Genomic DNA, 22,554 nt, shown 5'->3' with positions numbered 1-22,554 from the left:
AAAGGGAATTCAAAACACACTGAAGACAAAGAAACCCAGTTGTTGCTTCAGGTAAAACAACTTGAAATTTCAGCTTGCCTAACTTCCAGTTTGCTGAAGAAAATGTTGTTATTGGGGTAAGACAGGGCTATCCAAGAATACGACAATCCCTTATCAGCATCAAACACATCAGCTAAATTGAGCATTGTACTAAGCTTTAAGTCACACTGTGCTGCATGGAAGATAACCACGAAAATCTTGATCGATGTCATCAACTTCATTCCAATTACCTGTGTAATTTTATTCTCTTGTGTCACCCCAATACACCCTGGAGGATTTCAGTTGTCCTGTGTTAAACTAACATTTTTAGATGCATACGAACATCTTAAGCCTGTACAGACTCAGCTCAAGTTACATGCCTAGGGACTGTATTTGCCTGTATTTTTAGGTTTCAGAAGACAACTGCAGACTTTGCAACGCACAAAAATATATTTGTGAAGCCTACCTCTAGTGTCTCTTCTGCAGTACAACCAGGCTGCTGCTGTAGCTTGCCAGTGTTGAGAGCTTCAATATACTCATCACATTTCTTATATCCAGCATTTAGGAGCTCATACTTAGCTTTTAGCAGGCCCTGCCCAGGGGTTACATCACCAATTCCAATTGAAAAGCCACGATTAGCTATTATTAAAAAGAAAATAAATTTTGATGGTTCAATTTCATATAGAGAAAACAAATTAAACCCAGGAAATATTACTGGGAACTTGCAATTTTGTCTCCCATCATGTGACCATCACAAGTACTTCATAACCACAATAATAATAGTTTCACTGTCTCCCACCTTCAAAACAAACTTACTTTTTTTAAAAGCACAGCATGTCATATTTGAAGCAAAAATCTTGCTTGCTCACTATTTCTGCATTAAAGTATATTTTACAAGGAAATGTACTTACAAAGATAGACTGGAGCAAGTCTGGCCAGACGTGACATGGCATCTGCAGCTTCCACCTGGCCCCAGTCTCTCAGCAAGATGTAGAAGATGTTGTTCTTGGATCCTGACCCCAGTGTTCCTTTGTCCATACTGCCACTCATTAACTCACTGTTTTGAATTGTTACATCTAGAAATGAAAAGGCAAAAAAAAATATTCACCAGTTTTCTAAAACATTCACTACCCACTAGTAATCACTTACAGAAATAATTTTTAAATAAAAGCTCTATCCATGCTCAGTATTTTCAATGTGAATTTAGGTATCACCTTCTTGAAGCACAAGTCACTTCTCTATCACTTATTACATCAAAACAAAACATGATCCAGGTTTTCTTGAGACTTTTGAGAATTTGCAGAGAACTTCCTGAAGAGAATTACACTATCTTCAGAAATGCATTTTTTTCAGAGAACTGAATACAGCCAACAACAAAATCTACAAGTTTTCAATACCATGTGCTGCTGTTAAACTCAGAAAATGGACTCTTCCTGTATTTTCTAAAATTAAGAGACTGTGAAATAAAGACAGTGTCTTATGTTCACAGGAGTGTGAGTAGGATTGCTTTGTGGCCTTTTGTTCTACAATATTTAGAGGCTTAAAAAAATTGTTCCACCATGTTCACAACCGACTTCATAGCACAGAGTATTCCTTTCAACTACAGAAATCACTCAGTCATCTGTAGAGAGGACTTGAGTGCTAATTGGAAAATTCTTTCTTGAGGCAACATTGCATGACAGAATTATTGTAAATCAATGGTTCCTCACCTTACACTTGTGAGCAGCAAGGAACCAGCCTAAGCCTGCCTGCTCAAGTTCCTTTCCAACCGTCACCACACGAATGTTAAATTAATTCTAAGTCTTGCTCATCTCCTACAGCCTTTTCAACCATGGTGCTTTGCATTCCATCTGGCACTGACATCCCTAACTGGAAGGACATGGATGGTTTGATACCCTAGTGATTTATCTTCCCTGCATATTCTAACTCCTTACAGTGTTTGACTTCTAATCCCTGCATTAGTACCCCCTGTCAAGAGACTAAATTTTTTCACTTGCCCTCTGAACAGCCACTTCCTAAGCTTTATTTTCCTCTATCTCGCCTTCAAACAATAAGTTAGCATCATGACAAACTGAGCATCATACAAAAAACATTTTAGTTTAAGAAAACAGACTTCAACTCTCAAGAAAAACAGCAAGATTTTATTTTTCATTTCAAGAACACTTATGTAAAGTACTGCTTCTACGCCTACAGTAAGCTCAATAATTTCTATGTTTTCTTTGAAGACTTCCAAAACATGGCTTTACAAGTGTCACTCACAAGAATCATTGTAACACAGGTCCTCCCCTTTGCCACAATACTGTTTGCCCTTGGTTCGTAGGTTGGCTTTTACAGGACAATCATCACTGGGTTTGAGAATGAGGCTGAAAACCTGTTTTCCTGTCCAGAGTGTTACAGGCTGAGAGAAACAGAAGGAGAAAAAAAACAATTACAAGTTTATGCTACAACTACAAAAAAAGAGTAAGCAAGCATTTAATTGTAAAATTGCTTGATAGACAGAGCATGTCTACACAGAATCATACTTGTAGAAACGCATAGTAGCATTCCTTTGAAAAACATCCTCTTTCATAGATTTGAACCCCCTGGGTGCTGAATGGTTATCCTTTACAACAGGGTATTGCACACACTCAAAGAAACGTGCACAACTGCTCCCTCTTACTGTCATGTTCCCCTTTCTGACTAGAAAAGACAAAAAACCTCAAAGATGCTGCCATCATTTTACTTCTGAAAGACGCTGCAACATTCATAATTACTTCTTTATAAAGGACCTTTGATTTAAAACTTTAGGAGTTTAAAGATTCATGTAACATCACTATGGGTCAAGAACACACAATAGAGGAAGTCTTATTAACATTAAAAAAATAGTTTGACACACCTTCAGAATTGCTGGGGGTGGAAGACGAACTTTGATCTTTTCATCCTTGCCAACCAGGATAGACGCAATAATTTGACAGGCTTTGGCTCGATCAAAAAAGGTATCTTTCAATGTAAGAACATAAGCACCTGGAATGAAAAAAGTATTATGACAGACTAAATTTAGATTCAATTTGAAAGCCATTGCATACTCAGCATCATTATTGGCATTCCAATACTAATCAGCTACTTATTATGCAAAACAATAGTTTGGACAGCTTTAGTTGTAAATTCTTTCCAGAATTTTCTTTTAATGGCTCCACACTAAATGCCTGAAAATTTGGAAACAGTCTAGTTCTATAACCTACTCTCTTCATCTCAGACTCTATTTCATCAGTGAAATAAGGCCTTGGCATTTATTTTTGTACACTTTCATCCTTATGTTCATTGAACATTTCCCAAAGAATTAAAGACATTGAAGGTACATACTGTAGGTTAAAGCTAATAGTTATTGAGTGAAATCAACTCCTCTATCATAATCACAAGCAGTTTACACTATCTACTGAATGCAGAGAAAGATCTCAAACACTCATTTGCAGGAAAACAGCAAAATACACTCAAAGGTAGTAATAACTGCAGCTACAAAGGTAGACAGCATCAGGAATTACTCTAAGGTCATAATTGTATTTCAAGAAAACAAGGGCCTTATTTAATAATGTCACTTGGACTTGTGAAAGGAGAGTTTTTAATTAATACAGAAAAAATCTGAAAAAGGGAAGTGATTCTGTAGGAACAACTGTTAGATCACCCAGCTCTGAAATAAGCTCACACACACCTGTGAGGAAATCTTGAATAGCAGCAATAAGAGGCTCTCCATTTCTAGGTGTTACCAAGTTTGCTTTAGTCTGCATGACACAAAAAGATATTATGCATTTCAAGATACTGATATACCCTTGGCTATTCAAAATGGAAACTACCATTTAAGACATTTATTTTATGGCGAAATGGTCAAAGCTTATTCTGAATCGAACTACAGCATCGTTTACAACAAGATGGAAAAAAGAAATCAGAAGTTTCAGTTCACTTCCATCCATGCACATCTACTGACGGCTAAGTAATAGTCTGAGAAAAGTTACTGGAAATTACATATTCTGCTTCCAAAGAAGCGGCTAACAACTTGATGTGTTTTGGTAGGACAGGGAAGGGAAGACAAGCTAGCTTTAAGAACAGGTGAAAGGACAAGGGGATCAACTGGGATACTGCAAGTTGTGTAATCCCTCCTGGTGGGTAACAGTCAAGCCACCTCTGGCCCCCGATCTTTTGTTTTACTCAAACTACTGCTCCAGTTGATCACCCCATGGAGCAGTTTTGCCTGAACCCATTTCCACATCAACCTGAATCACACACTGGGGGTGTTCTTTTTAAGCTCACAAGTCAGTTCAGTGAGCTCCAACAGGTTGCAGCCAACAATTGTATGGGTACACCTGAAGTAGGAGTAGCATTGGGTAACCCTAAAGGAGCAATGGATTGGTAAACAAACCCTCAGCTTGGTGCTACTGACTCACACCACAGATCAAAGCCTGCAACCATCAGATCCCTATTTATCTACCCTCCCTTCTCCCTTTTTGACCCTGCTCTATGAGCCCACTCCCTCCTGCCTTCTCAGGGAAGCTGCATTCTCCAGTACAAGCCCAGTATCACCATCTCATTTCCAGCTGGTCCATCTGTCTGCAATTCCCAGGCTATCAGACCAGAAGCAGATGATGGAGCTGCTGGTAACAGAGCCACTAGCTAGCCTGGTAGCAATCTCTAAGGACAGTCAGGCAGAAGCATAGGGATGACATCTACCTACACTGCATTTTCCCAAAACGTAAAGATATTAGATTACCAGTGTGTAAGTCCTAATTTATTCTGAAGTCCCTTCTGCAGAGTTTTCAGGCAGCTTTAAAGTTGTAAATTATCCACACCCAGTAACCTGAATAGTATTTCAGATTCCACATGCAAGTTAAGAACTAAAGGGCTCAGCCCATCTGTCACCAGCAAAATCCGAACATGAGCATTTTATCTACCCACCCCCATTAAAACAAGTGCTTCTGCTTTTGCTTCTTCTGTCTGAGGAAGGTGAAGGTTCATCTCATCTCCATCGAAGTCTGCATTGTATGGTGTACAGACACATTCATTGAACCTGAACGTCCTATGAGGTTTTACTCTAGCCTGGAAAAGGAAAAAAAAATTATGCACACACAGTCAAGCATGGCTAAAAAAAGCCATGCTCAAGTGCTTCCTTTTTATATTACAAACATGAATAAAAATTCCTGATTATAGGATTTAACTCAACAGGAAATGACAGTTGTATTCACATTATATTATAGAAATGTAGCTAATAATTTTCATTATGAAGTATTTATAAAAAGCACGTAAGACAACATGCTTTATAGAGATCACATTAATTCCACAAAAATGAAGTGCTCACACAAGAAGAAATAGCAAGGTCAATTATGGCTCTTGGAAGAAGTGTGCATATAGCATCCTGCCTGGGTGCACATCAATTCCCATGCACAGGCACAAATGCACTGCCTTCATATTCGCTCCACACACCGTTTCAGCAGGAGCTGTTTATTTTTGCTTGTGTAAGACACAAACACCATCAAGGCCAAGAGCCTGGTATCGCAGGCTGCACTGTCTGTGCCAGCCTGTGTGCACTCACAATGTGAGCCATGATGCTCAGCTTGTGCAGAGACGGCTGCCGGTTGAACAGGACGATGTCACCATCTATCAGATGTCGCTCCACAATGTCACCAAACTTCAGCTCCTGGGCCATCTTCTCTCGGTTCCCATATTTCAAAAATCTCCATAGAAGAGATAATAATGCAGTCAGAAGATACACAGACACTAAACAGAAAGACAACTAAAAATTAATTCTATGTTTATAATGCCAACTTTTCCATTAAATGCTGGAGTATTTGTATTACAATAAATAGAAGATGAAACTGGCATGGAATGAACATCACTCACTGCTATTTGAAGCAATGAATGCATTTAAGCAATGAATGTATATGCTACAGTGATTAGAATATTAATTAAGAAAAAAGTCCATTTGTTAATACACAGGATTTATTTCAATTGTATCAGGGAAGTTTCACTCACGTATTACCCCTTCTTCCTACATATAAACTGACTTGAGATTAGCTCTCACATGAAAACAGCCAGTATGACTTGCCCAAAACCATGTTTTCACTCGTGTCTGTACTACATCCTCCATTTCAGCTAAGATGGACTCAGTCATAAAAATATAAATCTAAATGCAGTTCAACATCATTAGTATATGCACTTCAGTTTAAATGCAAGAGACTATTTTAAAAAAGCATACAATAAACCTGAGAACATAAAGACAATTCTTTTTCTACTGCTCTTCATGGAAGATTCTAAAAATATATTTTCATCCCCACAGATAAACTTCCTTCATACAGAAACAGGAACAAGTTGATGGGAGAAATAAAAAGTGAACCATTACAGATAAGCATGATACCTTTTCATTTGGGTGTGCCTTTGCTGTATGAAGTTTGCTCCAGGATGAACATCAGGACCATTACAGACAAGTTTCCTCATAAAATTAATATTTGCTTTGTTCACCTGTTGCATAAAGACTTCAATCAGAAACAAGCAGAACATGTTTCAGGATTTTGTTTTTAGTGGTGGCTTTTGTGTTCTCTAATTTTAGGCTCAACTGACAATCCCCTTACACAGCATCCAGCTGCTGAGGGGAACTTGCAGGAAGGAACACAGGAGAAAAACATCAGCCTATCTTACAGCAGAATATCAGAGGGAAATTAAATTAAAAATCTGAGAGGGAAACTTAGAAATCGAAGTACCCAACCACTCCTTTATACAAACCTATGAATGAATTGAAAAAACATGAAGCAGAACTCTTAGTTCTAGAGATGTCACTCCTTACACCACATCTTGTCAGCACTTGCCTATATCCAATACTACAGATCTTCATTTGCCAGCAGCAAGAGAACTGGGAAAGCATCAATGACAATGCAGTACATTCATTCCCTTTCAGAGTAAGTAAAGAAACAACACTGAGGTCTGACTTGGGAAAAGAAAAGGAATAGAAAGTTTTTGAGTCCTACACTACTTACCTTTTCAGGAAAGGTCAATATTTTAGCAACATGAATAGGCACTGCTACTTCATCTATTCTTAAGTTAGGATCAGGTGAAATGACTGTTCTGCCAGAAAAATCCACTCTCTTTCCAGACAGATTGCCTCTAAACCGACCTAACAAAACAAAACAGTTAAAACTCTTTACATAAAAATAGTTTTCAAAATGTTATGTACTAAGGCAGTACATTAGAACATCTTTTAAGGTACAGCACTGAGGTGCATCACAGCAGTAGCAGAAGGAGACTTGGCAATAGCAAAGATTTGTAGTTCAATTAAAAAAAAAATTAAAAGCAATTTTTTAGACAAACCTTGCTTTCCCTTAAGTCTCTGAACAAAACCTCTGGTCCATTTTTTAGGTGCCATGTTGAGGGGTATGCCAGAGAGCTCACTGTTAATGTACAGGGCACACTGCAGTTGAAGAAAATCCCAGTCTTCCATAATCATCTGTGTTTTGGCTCCTGATATCCTATGCTAAACAAAACAGTAATCCAATTCAGAAAATAAATATAACAACATGTATTAAACTAGAATTTTTCTGTTATGAGTGTAACTCTTCCTTTGCAAATATCATGAAACTTCCATCAACTGGAATGAAAACGGGAAAATAACTTGGTAGGATGATGCATATTACTATAGCATAAGGCACAACACAAGGGAACCCAGCAAAAAAAAAAAAAAAATCTTTTGACTAATATGGGCTTTGAACGAATGCCCACAAAATCAGGTATTTTTTTAAATCACATTTTTCCCAAACCACTTAAGATAATATAACTTAACTGACAGGAAAATCAGTAGTTAATAGTTTTTCAATCATGGAAGAGTTAGTACTCAATTCATTTTCTGTGCTTGACAAAGGAACAGTTTTGAAAAGTGTGAAAAGTATTATTCTGGTAGATGTGCTCTTCTAAGAGAAGATGATAAAATGTCAAATCATCTTTTAGTCTCAGTTTGATGGCAATGCTTAATGAAACCTGATTTCTCAAGAACAGATGGTGGAACAAATAAAGCATAAAGATGTAAAAAAAGAGGATGTAAAAAAAGAGGAAGGTCTACAAGGAAACAAATCAATAGGTGTAATATTTTCATTTTAAGTAACTACGCAAAAAGTGTGACAGTCATGGGAGAGGGGAAAAAAAAAAGAAAAATTTAAAAAGAGTTAACAGACCAGAGCTGAAATGAAAAAACATTTCCCATAAGAATCCCAGCAGACCTTCAGCAGGTGCTACACTGCAAGCAGCCAGTCAGCCAGTTCCATCTCAAGTAAGCATCCCCTATCTTTCAGTAAAATGCCCAGCAACATAGAAATACAGCACCAGACTGTAAGCACTAAACCCACTTGCTATATTCAATCCCACACAAATCCTTCTGAAGGCAATAGTCTCAGAGGGCAAAGGCTGACTAACCTTTTTTATCACATCATTGAGGAAAATGATCTCTGTCAGTTTCATTGTCAAATCGTCCTCATTGGTGCCAGACTTCAAATCGCTCACAACAGAGGGTCTGATACACAGTGGAGGCACCAGGAGTCGTGTGAGGATCAAATCTGAAGGTTTACCTGCTTGTGGGTTCATTAGAAGTAGAGGGATGTCTTCCACTGGGATTCTTTTAAAGAGGTTCAATACCACCAAAGGATTCAAGTTTTCCTACAAAATCCATTGGGAACATGGGGAGAAGAAGCCATCACATCAAGTTTCAATGCTTCCCTCCTCCCCTTATTTTACTGATGTTCAGAAATAGCCTTTTTCAAAAGCAAATAGAGAACTATTCATACAAACAAAACTATGCTTTATGTATTCTGAACCAGTGCTTTCAGCATCTCAAATGTGTTTGCTATATGTTCTTTCCTTCCAGTAATGCTTTATGTATTCTGAACCAGTGCTTTCAGCATCTCAAATGTTAACTTGCTATATGTTCTTTCCTTCCAGTTTTTCCATATATATGCATATTTACTTCCTGGCATGTTGCTCATACTTCTTGGCATGTTGCTCGCTTGTCTCAAGAGTTAATGGAGAGTATTTCTTTGTCAACAGAGAAAGCAACTCAATTAATATTCTACAACAAACTTACAGTACATTGTATTCATTTTATTAGCAAAAAATCACATGATTACAGTACTACCTAGGTATTTCTCGTCTTAGTACAGCTACTGCTGCGTTCACTACTTTTTCTATCCAACTATGTACCTGGAGATCTTTCCAGCTTGCTAAGAGCAGAAAGAAACAGAACTGCATACAATGAAAAGCTAATGAAACAAGAAGTTAGCAAATTAGGCCTCCTCTCTCTTTCTCAATATTAAGAGCTTCTTAAGAAGAAAAAAATGCGTGCATTGGAATTAATACCGGTGTTACACTGAACCTATATATACATAGAAACTTTATATGGACCTGTGTTGCTTTTCTATCCAACTATGTACCTGGAGATCTTTCCAGCTTGCTAAGAGCAGAAAGAAACAGAACTGCATACAATGAAAAGCTAATGAAACAAGAAGTTAGCAAATTAGGCCTTCTTTCTCAATATTAAGAGCTTCTTAAGAAGAAAAAAATGCGTGCATTGGAATTAATACCGGTGTTACACTGAACCTATATATACATAGAAACTTTATACAGACCTGTGTTGCTTTTTTTTTTTACAGAAGCACGACCCAGCAAGAACATTCATTTCTTTACAGGCACGTAATGGTGTACCAGAACATGCTAATATACTAGATTTCTCATTTTAACAAAGTTAACATTATTGCACTGGATATAAACATTCTTCATGTATCTTTTGATATACAAAATTCTTGGATCATCACAAGACTTTAGCTGATACATTGCAGCCCTTTAAGGAGTTTTATTTCATGCACAAAAAACAGCAAAAAACGTAGAGTATAACAAAATTCACCTGAGCTCTTCCCAGTAAGGGTTCTACTTCTTTGTTATATTCAATGGCAGTTTCAAAGGACTGGAGAAAAGTAGATACTATTGGATCCACAACTTTCTTATTTGTCTTGTACTTTTCATGTATTATCTTCAACAAACCACATTTCTTCACAGTTCCTGCAAGGAATTACATATGGATTGCCTTGGGATTTTATTTCAAAGTAACAAAAACACAAAACACCATCAAAACTTAAGCTACAGCTCCAAAACAAACTAAACTTTCAGTGAACACAATAATAAATTAACATGTATCAGCTTTATTAACCAGGTTCCTAAAGTCAGAACAACAACAGGACAATCAAGTTGTACCTTTTTATATGGATGGCTTGGTGTATCCACATGAGGGTGCAGCCTCTGAGGCTGAAAGTAGGTGGTTTAGCCCACACCTTTAATTCAGCTTCACCTCATTCACAGCAGATATTTCTAAAGTAGAAGTTTCCACACTAAAACAGGACTAAGAAGTGCCATTTACGTATCTTACCAGTATCTTCTGAAGTAATTTTGGAAGTGAATTATCAGAAAAATCTGATAAATATTTTCATGTCATGCAGGTAACATGACTGATGAAACTTCCACAGACAAGTCCAAATGCTCAGCTTGTTTCACTGAAGTATTCTGACCCATCATGTAACTCCTCTAAATGCCTACTCCTATGCCCCCTATGTGTAGACAGAGCACGTATGATAAAGCAACCCTCCTTTTATTGAGCTGTTGAACATTTCAACAAAGCACTCACAATTTTCATGAGTTAGAAGTTTTAAGTTATGGATTAACTAGCTACTATGAATCTGTAATACACCAAGTCCTTAGACAGCAGTAACATGTGATCAGTGTAAGTGAAAAAAGACCAGATTTTGAAAACCACATATACGAAATCTTACAAAAATACTCTGCCTTGAAGAAGGAATAATCTTAAGGTATATAATTTAATTCAGTGATGAAAAATTATGCTCACTCAAAATTACAAATGCTACCAATGCTTCTACATGAACTTATTGATCACTGCCAATAGCTCCTAATATTTTAAAAAACACATGTAAAAGGGTTTTTTGTCATTATTCAAGTATCAAACATTGGTTACTAACATGAAAACCAACTAGGAAAATGTCTGTATCCACACATGAGAGGCAAACAAGCATGTGTCTGTCCTTCAAAATGCAATTACCTGTTTCTAAATGAAGGCTAGAGAGAACAGCCATGAGCTGTGCAATGAACGAGCATATTCAAGATTTTGTTCCCATCACAGCCATCAAGGTGAAAACCACCAGAGCAGATAACTTCACAAACTGCTCATGTCAATACTCACCATTAAAGGCCCCACAGTAAGGACAAGTGTTTTTCTTTCGGCACTTCTCAGACACTTTCTTTTTTAGCCCTCTCTTCTGAAGATATGTAAGGCCAGGTCGTTTTAGGTAATCTAAAAACTGCTTTTTTTCTTCCACTGACAGCATGATGCGGCAACAGGTTTTGCAGATCATCTTAAAGGTAAACATGTATAAACACAGTTGTTTAAGAGACACATTCAGAGATGTAACCACTTGAACTACAGCTTAAGTTCTTCAACACAGTGCATTTTTTTTGAATGAGATACCACTCTTTTGATTGGAAGACGAAATCACATACTGGAATACACATTAAAAAGCACATGAGAAAAATACAGTCAATGAGGCAAATCTTGAAAGCTCTGCAGAGCATTAAAAATTCATATAAAGCAAACAGAGCTTTGATTTACTTGGATATTCTGAAAGACAAATTATTCTACATATATTTAATTCAAACTGCAGGAAAGTAATAGATTAGATTTTTTGGTCTGAGATTACACAGAACATCACTAAGACTGGTCTTTAAATACATGTATTTTACAAAAGAAAATACACACAAAGATTAATAATGCAACCTTATTTTGGCCTTCTCAGTTAATTTCAAACATATTTTTTTCTGAAAATTGCCTTTCTTTAGACTAGAAACCGACAACAAGTCATGATCATGTTTACCTGTAAGATGCCTATCACAGCTTTGAAGTACCCAACGTGAAAGCATGGTAGTTCTAAGTCAATGTACCCATAATGCCCTAAACAGTCAGCCAGACTTTTCCCACAGGTTTCACAGGGACGGTCTTTTTCACTGGTTCCCTTCAGAAGAAAAGGAACACACACAGAGAGAAAAAAAGTTAGCTGTAACTGATGGGATAGATACAAAATACAACAGTCCATAAGCTAGTCAGGAATCCTAGTAGCAGAGCCACTCCTTTTCCCCATCATCAGAAGCACATCAATACATCAGCATAACAGTCACTCTGACCCATAAGCAAAATGGCTTTTACACACAGCCCCTGCTGACACCAATGACTGGACTCAGGCAGCTCTTGCAAATTACTTACAGCCCATTAATCTACGCATTTTGGTGACGTCTCTGGGTGTCCCAGCAGTCTGGCAGAAAAGTAACTTATTTCCTGCCTCAAGAGAATGCATTCCTGCCCTCCAAAAGTGTGAAAAAAGTAGCTGGCAGTGCAGCTAATACACTATGAAATTCAAGCAAAGCATCATTTGAACTTACTTTGGACAAACAGTATGTTTCAGCGACCCCAACCTTTTTTTAAACTACTTCAGCAATTCCCCAGAAAGAGTTTGGAAAACAAAAGAAAGGTTCTCACCATGCGATGGTCCAGCACTCCATATTGCAGTGGAGAGTGATGGTTGTCCTGACTATACAAATTCTTGCTGACCACTTGAATGTGAGCTTGCTGACGCATCTCTTCTGGAGATTTCATGCCAAAACAGATGTGGCTTCTAGGACAGGAAATTTCAGATGTATGTATGGGCACACATATATGTATATACAGAAAACCACTTCTAATGGCAAGCACATCTACATGCAATTGCACAGAACCAATTGGGTTGAAAAAGCCCTCGTAGACTACTGAACTCAACCTAAGACCAAACATCACCCTGTCAATTAAGACCATGGCATTGAGTGCCACATCCGAGCTTTCCTTAAGCACCTCCAGGGACGGTGACTCCACCACCTCCCCGGGCAGACCATTCAATGCCTAACCACCCCTTCTGTGAAGAAGTTCTCCCTGATGTCCAAGCTAAACCTTCCCTACTACAACTTAAGGCAGTACCCTCTCATCCGGTCACTGGCTGCCTGGGAGCAATTCCCAGCTGGCTACAGCGTCCTTTCAAGTAGTTTTAGAAGAATCATAAGGTCTCCCCTGAGCCTCCTCTTCTCCAAGCTGAACACCCCAGCTCCCCCTAGGGCTGGTGGTGTTCCTTCACCAGCTTCGCTGCCCTTCTCAGGACCCCAAAGTATTCAAAAACAATATAAAAGTGGCTAGGTTGATTCAGGGATTGCTGAAACACGTTATTTTTAAACAGCTATATAAAATAAGGCTGCTTTACGGCGAGTTGGTGTTTTTTTCTGAGGAATGTATCGACCTTCCTGGGCATCCCCACAGCTGGACACAGGCACAGCCACCCGTGCGGGAGAAGCCAGCCCGTGCCAGCGCTCCTAGAAGCGGAGCGGCCGTGCCACGAGTGCCCACCGCGGCCCTCCCCGCCAACACTCTCCCAGCTCCGGCTGCAGCTGTTCTGTCCCCCGCAATTCTGCTGCTCCCCGCCTCAGCCCGCGGGCACCGCACGACCGCCACTCACATTTTCTTGGCCACATCGGTCTCCCTGAAGGGCTGGGCTGGGCTGGGCTGGGCCCGGCGCCCCCGGAGCTGAGCTCAGCCCGGGGCGGCACGTCGCCGCCTCCGCGCCGGGTCTCATTAAACACACACCAGCCACGCCCACCGCTATTTCCAGCCGGGACCGGCTCCGGAAAGGACTGCCCCACGCGCAACTCCACCCCTGCCGGAAGGGCCCCCGCGCCGCTTTATGATTGGTCGCGGGGTGGCGCCGATCCTTTTCTCTTCCGGTCGCCGGAGCCGCGGTCGCAGCCATGGTGAGTGCCCGGGCCGGTCTCCGCCATCCGCCCCGCGCCGCCGCCATCCGGGCGCCGCCGCGCCCCCGCACCGCCGTGTCCCGCCGGTCCGGCCCGCCCGCACCCGCCCGCGGGGGTATGGCGGACACCGAGCCCGGGCTACTGCGGCCGGGCCGCCCCGCGTCCGTGCCCGCTGGCAGCAGCGAGCTGCGGGGTGAGGCCGCGCCGTGTGCTCGGCTGCGCCGTGTCCGTGCTCGGCCAGAGCGGCCCCGCGATCTCACAGTGCGGCACCCGGCGCTGCGGCTCTGCGCGGCTGCCGTGGGTCACACCCGCGTTTGTCGCGGCTGCTCCTGTGGGAAAGCTTTGTGGAAGTAGCGTGGTAGTCTATTTTTTCAGAGAAACTTCCACTTTGCTTTAGGAAGAGCGTGGCCAGCAGCTCGACGGAGCTGATCTCTTTTCTCAGCTCTGGTGAGGCTGTATCTGGAGCGTAGTGTCCAGTTTGGGGCTCCTCAGTCCAGGACAGACATGAAGCTCCTGGAGCGGTTCCAGTGGAGGGCAGTGAGGATGACTGGGGGACTGGAGCATTTCTCTTATGAGGAAAAGCTGAGAGAGCTTCAGCTCCAGAAGAGGTGACAGAAAGGCGACCTTAGCAGTGTTTGAAGGAGGGTATCAGAGGATGCTACTAGGCTGTGCTTAGTGGTGCCAGGCAGCAGTAGTCTAGGCAAGGGCAGAAACTGGTGCCCAGGAAATTTCACCTGAACGTCAAGAAGAGCTTCTATACTGTTCCAGTGCATGGTCAGTCACTCTTTTCTGTATCCTCACTTCCCTTTCACCCTGCCCTTCACCCCCCACCCACTGCCATGTCCTTACTCTGGGGTCGCATACTAACACACCCAGTGCCATGCCAAGTGTGTAATTTACTGAAAAAAATTGGTAAGCTCTTTTGGACCCACTGACCTGTTTTTCCTTTCAGCCAGGAGCATCCAGGAATATTGGGTGCTCCTTTGTCCTTAGAGGTGGGAAGCTGTAGAGGTGGTGACACTTGGGCTTAGAAGGAAGCTCCTGTTGTGTTGTTGGAGTACTTGAGATTGAGATCTGTGTCTTTTATGAAAAGCTGCTTCAGCTTTTCATGGTCGTGAAGATGTGTATGTTGCTGTGGTCTTTGGAAACTTGGGATAAGTTTGTCAGTTTCTCACTGCATTACTTAAAGGTGTTTTCTTTAGACCAGCCCACTTAGGTTGTGAGCTCACTGTCAGTATCTGAGGCTCCTGACCGTTGTGGTACCCTGCATTGTTTATGCTCGTATTCAGTTTGTGTTGCATTTGTAGCTGTTGTTTTATTTAATGTTTTCTTTTGCAGAATGACACAGTGACCATCAGAACCAGGAAGTTCATGACCAACAGACTTCTGCAGCGCAAGCAGATGGTAAAAGACTACAGAAAACTGCCTTTATTTGTTTGGTGGTTCTGAGCTGGAAGAAGGTTTAGCTGCAATAAATATGAGGCCTTAAAATCTCCAGGGTTCTTAAATAAGGAATTGTAAGAGCATATGAGTTTAAATGTGTTGATGTATGCTCAAGATAAATCTTGATGGTGAAGTTGTACAGCTTGAGAATGGATGTTGAGGAAAATTTCTGCACCAAAAGGATTATTAAGCATTGGAGTAGGCTGCCCTGGGAGGTGGTTAAGTCATCCTCCCTGGAGGTATTTAGAAGACATGTTGGTGTAGCACTTGAGAACATGGCTTAGTGCCATTGAGACACTTGACAGGATTGGGTCTACTATTGGATTTAATGATTTTAAAGGTATTTTTCAGTCTAAATGACTTAGTGAAGCAAGAAACTTCTGAATGCTTTTGTGTCAAATAATTGTTTGCTTCTAAGGTGGGTTAGTTTAAATGTTGAGCTCATGGTGGGACTGTAGCACCTGGTGGGGCTGTGTACTGGATATTGACCTTTTATCAACCTGTTAAAATTCTTTCTTAGGTGATTGATGTTCTTCATCCTGGGAAGGCCACAGTCCCTAAAACAGAAATCAGGGAAAAGCTGGCAAAAATGTACAAGACAACCCCTGATGTAATTTTCGTCTTTGGCTTCAGAACTCACTTTGGTGGTGGCAAGACAACTGGTTTTGGCATGATCTATGATTCCCTGGACTATGCAAAGAAAAACGAACCAAAGCACAGGCTTGCCAGGGTATGTTGTTTTCTGGTGTCTTGAAAGCAGGATTTGCGTTTGTAAAAACTCACGTTTTGTGAAAGTACAGTTGTATGAGACCTCCTAAAATAGCACATGTGAACTTCTGCATTGGCAAAATAGGCTGTGTGCTTTTACTTTATATTACTAGGGAATTGGGAAGGCAAAACTGGTAATACCAGAGGTGTTTAGCAGTAACTTTTAACAAAACACTAATAGAGGTCTAAAATAAGCGTAAGAAATGGAGCTGATCCATGTGCCTCTTTATGTTCTGTGTTGAATCATTCATTAGTTAATGATCTTGCTGTTTAGTTAATATTTCAAATGTAAACTGTATTTGAACATTTCAGAAATCATAGAACTTAAATTCAAAAGTTGTTAGTAGAGAAACAATGTTAAAAGCAACTTTCAATTGTTTTTAATAGCACGGCTTGTATGAAAAGAAAAAGACTTCCAGGAAGCAGCGAAAAGAGCGTAAGAACAGAATGAAGAAAGTCAGGGGCACAGCCAAGGCAAATGTTGGTGCTGGCAAGAAGGTAGGATGAGATTTTCTTCTAAGCTAGAGTGAGCATATGCCTTTGAAATGTTGATTATGAATTCTTCAACAGTAACATTGTTTTTCTTCCATTTTTTCACCTGTTCTACTGGATAACAGAAGGTAAACTGTGTGTTGTATAGCTTGTCATCAGCTCAGTAGCTTAGTTTTGCTCCTCACTGCTGCCAGCGTAGCTGATATGACATGAAACTGTGCTTCCTAAATTACTGTTTCCTGTGTGTCACTGTTAAACTTCATCAATCTAACAGTGTTGCTCTAATCACATAACTCAGTCTCGCAATACACAAATTAGATAATCTTAACACTTGTTACTCAGGCTGCCTAAACCCCTAATGCTTACTCCTCCAAGGTACTGTTGGTATGGTGTTCCTTACCGAGGTAAGTTTGTTAAGGATGTGTGGTGTAGGCAGTGAGGACAATGTGTAAATAAAAATAAGGTAGAATGCCTTGGGGTTTGAGGGGCTGATGCCCAAGGTAGTGGAGTCTTCCTCTGGTGAGGCTAGACTGAGAGAGCCCTCCTGGGCTGTGGCTACAACCTGATACAGGCAGGTTAGAGGGAGGCAGATTTCCTCTGTCATGAAACAGAGCCAAAGCTGAGGAATAGGTTGGGTGGGAAGCCAGTCACTTTCCTTCACATCTTCTGATAAAAATTGAGCAAGCTGTGCAGGCAAGTGGGGTTTCTTTCAGGTGTTTTAGCAAGGGGAGAGAGTAATGGGTTTTGATGCTTAGTTCTGTAGCTGTAAAAATACCTTGATGTCATGAACTTTAGTAATCTTCACTTTTGCTTTTTTCCTACTTTCTTGGAACTCTCCATCAGAAATGAAGTATCTGCAGGTACTGGAAAATGAGCATGGATTTGGTGCCTGAATCACTGAAATGTGTCTATCGTTTTAATTGAAGCACTGTACTGCCTTGTATGCATGTTGGATTTAAACTTATATCTGTCATATGAGGGTTCACTTAATTACATAGTGAACTTTATTCATGTGACTTGGAAGTAAAATTTGGCTAGTAGTAAACCAGACTTTTGGAAACTAGTGAATCAACTTTAAAATAATTCCCAGTGAGAAGAAATCCAAGAAACCCAATGTTGTTGACTTGAGACATTGGTCCAGTCACCGCAGGATCTGATTCAAAGTAGTACAGTGCAATTGCATGTGTAACTTGACCATTGTGTGAAAGTAGTGGTGTACATGAAAGCTAAGTCACATCACACTTGGTGCATTTGAGATGGTACTTAGAAATGGCACAGTTGTCAGCATTAAACTGTGTCTAACTATTGCCCTGCAGTATTCCAAGTTAAGACACAAATTACAGTGGAATTGGAAATCTCAGTGCAATTACATTTTGTAGTTGGTGTGGAGTTGAAGTTCTTGTTATCCCTGGATGGAAAGGAGCCAGTGTTACTCACAGTTAGTAGATCAGGGAACTACTGTACTAGTGCATTAGGAGCCTTCTTCCTTTGTGCTTTAATGCTGTTTTAATCATGAAGTCCTACAATGGTTTATGGCACAAAATCAGCATTTGCTGTAGTAGTAACACCAAATATACACACTTCTGTCAATGGCAAAGGAGTCATTTCGTGTTGTACCAGTCCTGGTAGTATGGAGAAACTTATTTTAAGACTTTTGCATCTGAAGGTGGCTGTTGTTGAATGTCAAGGAACAATGATTAAATTACTCACTTGAATTATTAATGGTGTCCAGTTCATAGAAGCTCTTAAAGCATATCAACAGTTCAGAAATTGAAGGCAAGGATCATACCCTGTGGTAATTACATAGAAGATGTGACTTCTGTATCAAGTGCTTGTCAAACTAACCTGTCTTAGTGGAAGGTAAACTCTGCTTTTGATTAGAGATATTTTGATGTCTTTTAAAATGATCTTTCAGTTGATAAGTATGCATGGGTTAGATGTGACTTGTTTACCAGATTTGTTAATCTTTGTGTTGTCACTTAAATTATTTTGTGCACTTAATGAACAATTTACTTGAGAAGAATTCTGTGCTGCACTGTAGAAAACATTGGTGAAATACTCTAAGCTTTGTCTTCAGAAATGCGTGTTCAAGGATCATGATGTGGTATGGTTCATCATCCTTATCACAGCTCTGTGAAGGAAATTTTAATAGGAGCCCTGGAATACATTTTTGAGTCCACCTACAGAATCTGTGAGAATTATTTTACCTTATAAATGTGTCAGTACTTGATTCTGAGAAATGTTTAGGCAAGTGTATATTCTAAAACTTAAGTATGATGTAGTCATGAAAAACTCAGACATAACTATTGCTGATGTCTTGTTTTCTTTGATACTTCCTTTCACTTCTCACTCCTTTAGCATTCCCATTCTGTTTTCCCTGCAGTTTCAAGAGAAGTATTTTCAAATATTTTGTGTTATTTAAAATATTCTGTGGCTTGAGAGCTTGCTGAGCTTGCTAAAATTTGGAACAAGAATATATGTATGTGCCTCACTTGGTCTTTGCATTCGAAATAGTGATACTGAAATGCAAAAAAATCCCCACCCTCCCTTTTAATGTCACAGCTGTAGCTGTGACAGCCTTTGACAGGTGGGGCTGTCAAACAGAAGTGTGGATGGGTAAGCACTTGGAAGCCATTGTAGCCTGTAGGTGTAATTGAACAGGCAGTTGCATTCTGAGCATTAGTTAAACTCTAAATAGCTGTTGAGTTCAAGGGAGTAAGTGAAATCTAAGTTTTCTGTCCCTGCAGTAGTCAAAACTTTGTTGTGTTTCCTATCACATTTCTGTGTGGTTAATTGAAAAAAGCACATGAGTGTTGGTAAAAACCCTCAAAGCTCAATTTTCTGCAGTAGTAGAATTTAGATAAGATTCTTACTAATTGATGCTTTCTCTTTTTCAGTAAATGAACATTCTTCAGGTGGAAAACAGATAACAGGTATGCCTTCAGAATGCTTTGTAAGGGCAAGCATTCAGCAGTGCAGTCGTTATGATAACGAGTCTGAGGTTCATTTATGCAAAGACTGTGGTACTTGTGCAGACAAAGAACCCAGTGCAAGAGTGTAAGGCTAAGAATATTTACAGATCACTTCTGCAGTTATTGCTACTGAGTTGGTAGCTTATGTGACTTTGACTTGCATGAAATACCTGTCAGTATAGTTATACATTAGGTACTTCAGATTTACTGTTACCAGAGTTGCTGATTGTTTAGTCTTACTGTGAACAAAGCTTGTATTTTTCGTTTGTAGGTATGCTAAAGAGGATAGACATTTGAGTTTTATTGTCTAGAATAGATTGAAGTAGTATGATACCTATTTTTGGACTGGATATATGTTGTCTTCTTACAGGTACTCATTTCAAGTAAATTAGTTACAATGAACAGGATACTCTTATAGACAAGTCAGACTACATTTTTATATCTTTGCTGCTGGAACCTAAGTGCTGTGGTCAATAACTGCTCCAGAAAACACTGGTTTTATTACAAATGGTCTGAGTGACTCAGTTGGAAGGAACTTAAACAGTCTGTCTGGGAGCTGATATAGTGCGTGTAATGTCTTAAACAGAAAGCTGTCAAAGCAGTTGTAGCTTGTTGATCTCTTCTGCAGAATTGCTGTAATTTAGGCTCATTGCTATGGCAGTGCTGGGAAATTTTGAGCTTTATGCTCTTACAAGAAGAGCGGTGTGGTTCACCTTACTTGTTTTGGAAATAGTTTTTCAGGCTTTATAAAAGTACAAGTGTAAAAATGTTTTAATTGTGTGTCAGTGATCTGTTTTTTCCTTTACAGGCAGCATCATTCTATGAAGAAATATAGAATGAATTACTCTGGAAAGCAGAAGCTGCTCATCTGACTTTAACATCAAATAAACTCTGTCAATAAAATACTGGTTTGCCTTTTAATTTTGATTCAAAAGCTACCGTTTTGTAAATTTTGAGAAATTCAGTATAGGTGTACTATTTGCACTGAATTAAAATCTTTTCATAATTAAATAAGTCTTGTTTTGAGTATCAATTTGAAGTGAACCACAGCTTCCTACAGGTAGTAGAAGCTCATTCCAAGCAGGCAGTGTTGGAGGTAGGCACGCTCTTGTTCAAACTGTGTTTGGAAAGTCCTTTTGCCTGGCTGCCTCTTGTATATAGACCTGTAGAACATAGCGGAAGGGAGAGCCAAACTTGCAGACAGAGACTCTCAGAGCTACCTACATTCACAGTTAAGGTTTTGGCTAATGAAGGCATTAGGAAGGATTTTGTTCCTGAGTTGTCAGGACAGGCTCTGCATCTATCTCTGGCCTGCAAGCTGTGTGGCACGCCCCTAATATTTCATCTGGTAGTGTTACAGGAGCCATTTAAGGTAGCAGTGTGAGCATCTCGTGCAGGTGTTTTGAGGAGTATGGAAAGTTTACTTTAAATATGACTGAAACAGACTGGGCAGCTCTAGCAACTGTGTTGAATAAGGTTCTGACTTTTTTACCTAAATGCAGTGTTACTGAATTGCACTACCTTTGCACTGGGCAGCATATTGTAAAGTAGGTGAAGTCCTTTTAGTGTTTGAGGGAGAAAACCAGCTCTACCGTAGCTGTGTTGTTAAATGATTTGAAAGGGGGTGTTGTACAAGATCTGCTAAGTGTAAATGAAGCACTTAATGCATCAGGTAGTACCTTCAGTTTGAGTCTTGGGCTAGTGGGGTTGCTGCTCTCTGTGTTCAGCAGCATCACAGTTAGCTGTACAGCTGATACAGCTGTGGTATTGCAGTCAACCCTTCCCATATATAATGCTCAGCATAAAAGGAGAGAGGAGTGAGGCTATTTAGTATAATTGAACAATCACTAGGGGGTGGTGTGAACACAGCAATACAAATACAAGGAAGACATGCAGCAATTTTTCATAGAATAGGCTGAAAGGAGGCCAAATTATCCCCTGCCAAAGAGGTCAATTTCTTTCAAGACATGCATTAAAAATAGTTGTGTGAAGGAGCTGAGATGTGAAGTGATATGCTTGTTTCACTCTTGGTTTGAATTCAATGGAAACCATCTGTTCCAGTGAAGACCATAGAGTTAGTGTTTTCCAAATGTTTACTACTTGAAAGCTCTAGACTCCTGGCACAAATTCTAGTTGCTCTTTTCAGAAGCCTCCTTACCTTAGTTCTGTGCAATCAAGAAACAATCTATAAATAAATGCTTGCATCAAGGTATGTGGCATAGTGCTTTGTGTAGGATTGATGTTTTGAGTATTGTTCCAGGGGGGGTCTGCCTCCAGAAGAAACTATTTCTGGAATTTTGAGTACTGGAGGTTTCCTTTTTCAGCTTTGTAATGTCTTACATTTTATTTAATACAGATTTGTTTATGTGGGTTGTACAGTAACACTGCAAAGCAGATGGATTGAAATAGTTACAGCTTGGTGCCATACTATTGGAATCTTCGTGCTTCAGCAGCTGGGAGTTGTACACACATCTTCATGTGGGGTTTGCTCTGCCAGTGTTTGCCTCTGCACTCCAGTCTAAGCAAGGTGTAGCAGGTTTTCTGTAATTCAGAGGTTTAATGCAGATGTCATGCTGTGAACACTCTAGGTTAATCCCTTTTCCTGTGGGAGGTAAAACAATTAAGTGGAACCGGAATCTTCACTTTTTTTCCCTACTGTGTGCTGAAGGAACCCTTTTATTTCCTGCTGATCTTGGCACATCCCATCATTCAGAGATAGTAGCTTTGTCACTGTTGCCTGCTTGGCCTGGCCCTCATATTTCATCATCTCTGTAATTTTACCTATTTAACAGCAGTCTGGAATCTGGATTACAAGATAAAGGTTTGGAGAACAACTTCTAAATTAATCTGGTGGCGAGCAATTTCAAATTATATATGTGGAAAGACTTGTATTAATCACCATTTACAATGCCTAGGACTTGTTGGAGTTGCACACACAAAAAATGTTGGTGTTTCCTGTAGGAAAATTGTATAG

The 22,554-nt window shown here is 40.0% G+C and overlaps 2 protein-coding genes across 4 annotated transcripts in view; one reads left to right on the top strand and one right to left on the bottom strand.

The window, feature by feature from the left end:
• The window catches only part of POLR3A (RNA polymerase III subunit A), a 30,406-nt gene extending 16,765 nt beyond the window's left edge, over positions 1 to 13,641 (bottom strand). Inside the window, exons 1-16 of the mRNA XM_041404788.1 lie at positions 13,614 to 13,641; positions 12,614 to 12,749; positions 11,955 to 12,092; positions 11,267 to 11,438; positions 9,923 to 10,077; positions 8,443 to 8,682; positions 7,348 to 7,510; positions 7,017 to 7,153; positions 6,401 to 6,504; positions 5,579 to 5,720; positions 4,945 to 5,085; positions 3,707 to 3,776; positions 2,894 to 3,021; positions 2,278 to 2,416; positions 930 to 1,094; positions 485 to 657 (exon numbers count right to left, since the gene is read on the bottom strand). Of these exons, the coding sequence (XP_041260722.1) occupies positions 485 to 657; positions 930 to 1,094; positions 2,278 to 2,416; positions 2,894 to 3,021; positions 3,707 to 3,776; positions 4,945 to 5,085; positions 5,579 to 5,720; positions 6,401 to 6,504; positions 7,017 to 7,153; positions 7,348 to 7,510; positions 8,443 to 8,682; positions 9,923 to 10,077; positions 11,267 to 11,438; positions 11,955 to 12,092; positions 12,614 to 12,730 (2,184 nt within the window). The 5' untranslated portion in view covers positions 12,731 to 12,749; positions 13,614 to 13,641. The remainder of the gene's footprint in view (positions 1 to 484; positions 658 to 929; positions 1,095 to 2,277; positions 2,417 to 2,893; positions 3,022 to 3,706; positions 3,777 to 4,944; positions 5,086 to 5,578; positions 5,721 to 6,400; positions 6,505 to 7,016; positions 7,154 to 7,347; positions 7,511 to 8,442; positions 8,683 to 9,922; positions 10,078 to 11,266; positions 11,439 to 11,954; positions 12,093 to 12,613; positions 12,750 to 13,613) is intronic.
• A 169-nt stretch (positions 13,642 to 13,810) lies between these two features.
• RPS24 (ribosomal protein S24) lies at positions 13,811 to 20,483 on the top strand. 3 transcript variants are annotated; one of them, XM_041404785.1, is made up of 8 exons: positions 13,811 to 13,905; positions 15,244 to 15,309; positions 15,869 to 16,078; positions 16,504 to 16,614; positions 16,734 to 16,736; positions 17,452 to 17,468; positions 19,506 to 19,541; positions 20,389 to 20,483. In XM_041404785.1, exons 1-6 carry the CDS (start codon positions 13,903 to 13,905, stop codon positions 17,455 to 17,457), a joined length of 399 nt encoding a protein of 132 aa, XP_041260719.1. In that variant the 5' UTR covers positions 13,811 to 13,902; the 3' UTR covers positions 17,458 to 17,468; positions 19,506 to 19,541; positions 20,389 to 20,483. The 3 variants fall into 3 exon arrangements, with proteins under 3 accessions (XP_041260719.1, XP_041260720.1, XP_041260721.1); XM_041404786.1 differs by lacking the exon at positions 17,452 to 17,468; XM_041404787.1 differs by lacking the exons at positions 16,734 to 16,736; positions 17,452 to 17,468.
• Positions 20,484 to 22,554: the final 2,071 nt, after the last annotated feature.

Source organism: Onychostruthus taczanowskii, unplaced genomic scaffold, assembly GCF_017590055.1.
Source record: "Onychostruthus taczanowskii isolate IOZ18803 unplaced genomic scaffold, ASM1759005v1 scaffold22, whole genome shotgun sequence".
In the NCBI taxonomy this organism is placed as follows: Eukaryota; Metazoa; Chordata; class Aves; order Passeriformes; family Passeridae; genus Onychostruthus; species Onychostruthus taczanowskii.
The sequence above is the reverse complement of the archived record's forward strand: the minus strand, read 5'-3'. Positions and strand labels throughout refer to the sequence as shown.